The 7,474-nt window shown below is 43.8% G+C and overlaps 1 protein-coding gene across 1 annotated transcript; it reads left to right on the forward strand.

Annotated features, from left to right (window-relative positions):
* The first annotated feature begins 5,296 nt into the window (after positions 1 to 5,296).
* LOC132526479 (DPEP2 neighbor protein-like) lies at positions 5,297 to 6,946 on the forward strand. The gene is made up of 2 exons (XM_060160834.1): positions 5,297 to 5,363; positions 6,489 to 6,946. Exons 1-2 carry the CDS (start codon positions 5,297 to 5,299, stop codon positions 6,944 to 6,946), a joined length of 525 nt encoding a protein of 174 aa, XP_060016817.1.
* The last annotated feature ends 528 nt before the right edge of the window (positions 6,947 to 7,474 follow it).

Consider the following 7,474-nt stretch of genomic DNA (forward strand, 5'->3'; position numbering starts at 1 on the left):
ACACACTACTATATATAAAAGAGATAATCAACAAGGACCTACTGTATAGCACAGGGAACTCTACTCAAAATTCCGTAAAAACCTATATGGGAAAAGAATCTGAAGAAAGAATATATGTGTATATGTAAAATTGAATAACTTTGCTGTATACCTGAAATTAACACACTGCAAATCAACTATAATAGAAAATAAAAATTAAATTAAAAAAGAAAAAAGCAAGTTTATTAACTCAAGATTGTAATAAAGCAGAAATTCTGGAAGCTTTGCTTTATGCCACTCTGCCTAGCACATGCTATACACTTCTTTCAAATCATCTTAGTTTATGGTTTAATTGCTAGCACCTGCCATCACTACAATCCACTTAATTGCCACTCTAATTAATTTGCCTTTAAGAAAGATAAGTAAAACTAGATATATATTCCAATTTTCTACTACCTTTTTCTGTCTTTTCAAGTTTTTCACACCTTTTTTTCTCCTTTATGATAACTATGGATCTTATTTAAATGGAAGTTCTCAAATGTTAATATCAGGTCGGCCGCCTTCTGTGCAATCACAGATTGAGAAAAGAATGCCAGAAGATACATTTAGGATCTATGTAGAATGGCAAATATATTCATTTTTATAAGTAAGCCGTATTTGTGAGAATGCTACTTTTCAGTTGACTACAATGTTTTTTCTCCCGTTGCGGAGCACAGGCTCTGGACACACAGGCTCAGCCGCCGTGGCTCACGGGCCCAGCCGCTCCGCAGCATGTGAGATCTTCCCGGACCGGGGCACGAACCCACGTCCCCTGCAATGGCAGGCAGACTCTCAACCACTGAGCCACCAGGGAAGCCCCGACTCATACTAATTTTTAAGCAGATTTAGCAGACATATGTTGATTTTGCTTGCCCAGCATTTGTCCCCTCTCTCCCATTATGCCTTTTTATGCTTCTAATTATTGCACTACAGTTATCTTTTGGAGACCCAAATTTTCCCCATTTACAGTCAACATGGTTCAGATGGAGAAGACGACTCTGGACCTTTGCTCCAAGAGTGGGATGTGAACTGTGCCTGTCAGCCGTAATATTCCACCTTCACGGCAAGAGTGAATCACTGAGGGATAAGTAAAAAGCATTTGTTTGTCCAGTGAGAATTTGATAGAGGGATCATTGAACAGAGCATAAAGGAGAGAGAGACTGAGTAATGACTGATTCATCCATACCTAAATCCAGAAATAAACCTGAAAGTTTTAGTTTGAGTTGAATTTCTTTCATGTGCAACTAAAAAAAAAAGTCCTTATAAAAACATCATATAGTAACAAATATTTTTTGCATATATATTTTATAGAGATAGCTATCACTCTGACACCAAAAGGATTGATTTCCATAAAGGAGATTGGAGAAAGGGACATCAGATAATTAGTACTAGGGAAGATGGGATGAGAGCCTAATTTAGGGCAGTGTCCCTGGTATTGGGGGCTGGAGACCTTGCCTGTTGTATTGTTCTTTCTTGGGTTACCAGCTCCTGGCTCAAGTCCTAGCACATAGGTGGTACTCAGCATTTACTGAACGAATGCCAAGGTTATGAATTCAAGATAGAGAAGCTTATGAGTTGTATGGGTAATGGTGAAGAAGATTAAAGAAGTGAGTATGAGGGCTTCCCTTGTGGCGCAGTGGTTGAGAGTCCGCCTGCCGATGCAGGGGATATGGGTTCGTGCCCCGGTCCGCGAGGATCCCACATGCCACGGAGCGGCTGGGCCCGTGAGCCATGGCCACTGAGCCTGCAAGTCCAGAGCCTGTGCTCCGCAACGGGAGAGGCCACAACAGTGATAGGCCCACGTACCACAAAAAAAAAAAACAACTGAGCATGATATTTCTAGTGAGGACCAATGGATCGATAATTAAGGGCATTATTTAAGCTGAGGGAAGAGGAGAGGAAGCTAAAAGGGGTAGGATGGCATAGTGGCAAATGAAGAATATAGTTTTGCATATACAAGAGTCTTATCTTGTTGCCTGACTATAGCTGCCTAAGTTCAAGGCTATGTTTCATTCTTCTTGGCATCCCCAGGAGTTTCTAGGGAAATGCATGCCAATTGAAAAAATTAAACAAATATTTGTTTAAAAAATGACAGAGACTTCTGAAGTTATGAGGATCTTATTAAGCATCCTATTCAGAATGGAGTTAATTAAACATGTATATCTCACTTTTCCTTTTAAGATTGAGCTTTTGCTTTAAACTGTATCTAAAAGCACTACACTTATTACTGAAAAATGTACTCCCCTAGCATCCTTGTCTCTTTCACCCTGTTCTCTATTTTTCTAAAGCATCTTCTAATATAAAATGTAATTTACCTCTTAAGCTTTACATTATTTTATTGTCTATATCTTCCAATTAGATTGTAAAATTTATGAAACTGGTATCTTTATTTTATTTATTGAGGTATTCCAAGTAACTAGAACAGAGACTAGTCTGTGGTAAATACTCAATGGTACTTGTGGAATAAATGAATCAAGTCGGTGTCATTTATTTATTTATTGAGGGTCTGTACTTACTAAGGTTCCAACCCTGCCTGCCTCCAGTGGGCACTCTCCGCATGACAGTCCATTTGAAGAGCATCCCTTGGAGTTACGCAGAACACAGCTGTCAGGGTTCTAAGGAGATACTCTGCACGGCCACAAAATTTTAAGCTCTGTGAAAATAGGAATGTGTGCCTGTTTTGTTCTCTGCTATATCCTCAGATCTTAGAACTACTTCTTTTTTTTTTTTTGATGTTTTAGCTTAAATTTTATTTCCTGCCCCCAAACATCCATCAAGCCCCCAGGAGAAGGAAAAGGGGATGTGACTAGCAATAGAGAGAAATTTTCTTCACAACAATGGCCATGGCAAGCTTAGGCACTTTTGGTGAAATCTCTCTGGGGAGTACTGGCAGAGGAATAAAAGGCAAACTGACACAGAAGTATTGCTTGGTGTGCATTTCCAGGCTCTGCCTTCTTTCTCATCTCTTGGTGGCAGGTGGAGGAAGAGGAGAAAAGGTTAAACATTTTTATAAACCAGCAGAATAAGATTATAACATCCTCTCACTACCTCTGTATAGGTTCTAGTCTCTGCGGCACTACATAAGCTTTGTCCAAAGTAATGAACAGTTGAAAGTCAAATGTAATATTTCACCAAACAACTTAAAAATGCTTGCACACTGGAAAGGATTAAGTTGCAGAGAACACAAATGGACCCAGAGCAACCTTTGCCAAAAGAGAATATTGTGCTAAATGTACAGTCATAGCTCTTTTCCATATGAAGAAACAGTCAGAAGGATAAAAGAACTTGGTCAAAATCACACAAGTAAGTAGGACAGAATCTGGTCTGTCTGTCCTAAGGGTTGTGTTCTTTAACCACCAGGCTAGCTTTTCTCAAATCTGATTCATGCATGGAATAACTATACACCTCTGTTTGCCTTGAATATTCCCTGTTTATACGTATGCCTGCTGCAGTTTTTAATATTGCCCACTTTGACTCCCAAAAGCAACCGAGAATACACAATAATTTGGTCACTCTATCCATGGACCACTGTGGTGGGACTGCCCAGGAAGCTTATTAAAAGTACAGCTTCCTGAGCCCTACTCCAGATCTAGATAAGTTTTCTGAGGGTTGGCTCAAGAATCCAGGTACAAGTCTTTTTAAGTGGTTTTGTGGAACCCCCCAGGTGAGTCTCTCACTCTCTTAAGTTAATAAACCATTTATTCTGCCTCCCCCAGATGCCCAGCCAGGTCCTGTTAAGGTAGGAGTCCCCGCACCACATCAGAGGGATGCTCCCAGCCAAGTCATCTCTGGAGCCTTGGAGAATCTGAATGGTCTCATGCTGGCCCACCTGCCACGACAAACCTCCCCCAGAGCATTCCCCTTCACATTTCACCTTCTATCACTCTCAAAGGCAGTCTGCTCCAGTGAGGCCTGACTTCGTCTGTCCTAACGTGCACCTGCTGATTCAAGCAGTTTAGGAAGAGAAGGTGCTGTGGTTCTCAACCAGGATGGCCCAACCTCTAAAATGGTAGTCCAAGCAGTCTCTACCTCCTGGGCACATCCCCTCTGCAACAGCCCCAGTAAACGAAGGTCCCATCTTTGCTTTTTCAAGGTCGGCAACAGGGAGACCCCTCCTAAAGAAGGTTCCCTCTCATTGCCACACTATCAAGGACTGCCCCCAATGTTCCCTTCTGTGGGCCTGATCAGGCTAAGGGCAGAGTTGTCTCTTTCCTTCTCTGAGTCGGACCAAGTCGTCTTACTAACACCTCTTTACCCTGTTGACCATGTTTTTCACGGGGGCTGCTGCTGAGCCTTTATCTCATCCTTTCATGGGGGAGAGAGAGAGGATTATAATGATTTTTACTTTTAGGGGAGAGGGGAGTGTAATGATTATGTTGTCATTTTGTATTATGTCCTTTTGTCATGAATTTGTTTTCAATTTCATGTTAAAATGGGCCCGCCATTCCCACTTTGTGAGGTCATTCAGCACCCTCACTTTGCACCTTTAACATCTCTCTCAGTATCACTTGGGAATGTGTGAAATGACATGAGCTTGTCCTCACATTCCTATGAGCTGTGAATCCGGAGCCCCAACATGAACCTAACCATTGAGCAAAACACCTCTCCACTACCTGTGTAACACTGGGTAGGCCCCTTAACATCTTGTTTTTTTTAAGCCCTCAGGTGTAAAAATGTGAGGGTTCTATGAATTTATATTTGAGGCAGGACAAGGTCGAGAAGAGTGTGTCTTTGCTTTTATTCTTCCAGACTGGAATGTCTTCCCTCTCTTCCCCATGGGTCCAAATCTCACTTGTCCTTCAGGCCCACTGCCAAGGAGCCTTGCCTGATTCCCCAGGCCACACAAATCTCTGCCTCTTAGGGTCAGTGCCATACAACCTAGCTGTCTCTTAACGTTAATCTTGCCTCTCAAGCCAATCTCAGAATGTGGGTTTCTCTTGCCCTCCTGGGGCCCCTGGGGCTGTGCCAGGCCACCTGCACGCCCCACGTGGGGTGTCTACTAGACTAGGGCACGGGTGGGGAGGCCCAGGGGCCAGGTGTGAGGGGCCAGGCAGAGTACCTCTGCCTCCACCCTGCTCTCCTCCACAAAACTGCCCCTCCTCCTGAAGCCTGACCCCCAAGTCACAGGTTCCTTATTATAACCTCACTGGGTAGTGATGACCTCACAGGCCTTCTCACAGTTTCCATGGCAGCATAACTATGGAAACATGCTGCCCTCAGAGAAACTGCCCTACCAGTTCTCCACCAGATACCAATCTCTTTGGTTTTCTGAGAGATAATGTCTGACTGGATCGTCTATATTTACTCAAACCTGTGCTCTGTTCCCTGGCTGGGCAGTGCAGCAGGTACACCAAGACTGGGCATCTGTAGAAGAGGCATGGTGTACACACAACCTCACCTGGCTGCCACATATTCCTGTGGGGCTTGCCCACTATGTAAACCTCAGCACTTTCCCAGCTGTAAGTAATACCAGTGACCTGGGACAGCTTCAGGGTCCCACAGTGCTCACTGCTGAGGACAAGTGAAAGGTCATCCCTGGACTGGTGTGCAGGAAGCTTCTGATCTTTATAAATGTAGCCTTCCGCTTTGGGCTACAGGATGCTTCCATTCAGACCCATTCCTGATTGGCCTCTTAGCAAAATACAAGTGCATTTTTGTTGGCAAATGGTAAACGGAGCAGTTGAGGAAGAGGGCCACTCTTGAACGGCACCTTCAAGCCCCAGCACCTCTGTGCTGTCATGTAGGCGTCTATATCGGTCCCCTCAGACACATCCCATACTGAGCTGCTGAGAACTAGGGGAGACGGTGGTACCATATTGATGGGAAGACCGGAAGAACCAAGCGGGTGATGAAGTGCTAGTGAGACTGGAGGGCCGAGGAGATGGTGTCCCAGGAGGCTAGGTGGATGTGAGCCTACACTTGGTACCCAGAGCCCGGTTCTGAGTCTCCTGATCACTCTGCCTCAGGATTTGGCCTTGTTCTAATATAGATAAAAGTATCAGAGGGCTAGAGTTCAGTGTGGTTGAAACAGGCAGTATAAATGGGGCCCAAGAGGGGTTGCCAAGGTGGGAGGGGTTCTTAACCAATTTATATTAGATTGTTTTTTTACAAACCTTGAAAGGCATTTCCATTAAAGCCTCAGAAGTGACAGACTGCAAGAAATGCTTTCTCTGTTGTGGAAGGGAGAGATGGAGAGGATCATGAATGCAATTACTTTCGGGTTCTACTGTTTCCCCTGGAAACGGTGGAGAGACTTCCTCATCTGCTGCAGCCCTAGGCTCTAGGAATTGCTTTTGCAGCCAGTGTCCCTTCTCTAGGGACTCATAGAGGTGATGGGCTAAGGCTGTGTTTTGGGTGTCAAGTAGATTAAAGGTCTTCGGCCAGAAACTGGGAGAGACATGAGAGAGGGAAATTCTGGCAGGAGACTGTGCACAGCAGAAGTGACTGATCAGTTCTGATTTTCTTTGCAGCAGCAGTGGCTCCCGTTTCTCCTCCTACACCTGGTCACTACCATGTCCTCAACCGAGGGTGTGGAGAAACGCAGTTCGGCCGGCATAGGGAGACATACTGCCTGGTTGGTGGCTACCGGGCCTATGGGGATGTTCCTCTGGCCACGCCAGCAAAGGTGGAAGCAGAGAAGCCAGTCCCCAGACGTGCTCCCAAGAGAGAGTGCGCTCTGAAAGAGTCACACGAAGACCTGCGTTGCACCAGACCCAAAATCTGGCGATTGCAGTATTCAAGCAGTTTAGGAATACAAGGTGCTTTGATTCTCAAGCAGGATGGTCCCACCTCTGGGCACATCCCCTCTGCAACAGCCCCAGTAAACGAAGGTCCCATCTTTGCTTTTTCAAGACCGGCAACAGGGAGTCTTAGAACTACTTCTGAAACACAATTGATACTTGTTAAATTATTATTTAGTAATAAATGAATGAATGAATAATTGAGTCAAAACTCCATTATAAAATAATAGAAGGATGCAACTTCTCTGAGGCTTAGATTTGGTACATGTGAGACTAACAACTATTAGCAGAGTGAAACAGACACTAGAAAAGTCACCTATGTTTTTTTCAGTCAAATAATAGTCAAAATCAGTACAGCAAAAATAAGAGCTTATTATTCAGTTGAAAGAGTAATAACCAAGAACATCTAGCTATAAGTTTAATATTCTTTTTTCCCCTCATTCACTGAAAGTATACTTAACTCTAGCAGCCATAGGTGATGGAGGAAAAAACGGGAAAATAAAATTTATAAAATGCTTATTTCTGAGCACAGATGGGGATCAAAACTAGAGAAATTCTATAAGCAAAAGCCACAAGAAACAGAATGCAATAGATTTGCATTCTATGCTAACTCCTTGATATACTCTAGTGATTGCCAAAGAAGGTTTTGGGTAAGACTGACAGCTGCTTTGATTTCCTCTTTCAACTGTAATGAGAAAAATATTAGGTATGCCAAG

Source organism: Lagenorhynchus albirostris, chromosome 9, assembly GCF_949774975.1.
Source record: "Lagenorhynchus albirostris chromosome 9, mLagAlb1.1, whole genome shotgun sequence".
In the NCBI taxonomy this organism is placed as follows: Eukaryota; Metazoa; Chordata; class Mammalia; order Artiodactyla; family Delphinidae; genus Lagenorhynchus; species Lagenorhynchus albirostris.

Bases quoted from the DNA above. Each gene is read 5' to 3' on its own strand.
- LOC132526479 (XM_060160834.1), top strand. From the start codon at position 5,297: ATGTCTGACTGGATCGTCTATATTTACTCAAACCTGTGCTCTGTTCCC. The intron at 5,364-6,488 runs GTACACCAAGAC...TTTTCTTTGCAG, and splicing joins CTGGCTGGGCAGTGCAGCAG to CAGCAGTGGCTCCCGTTTCT.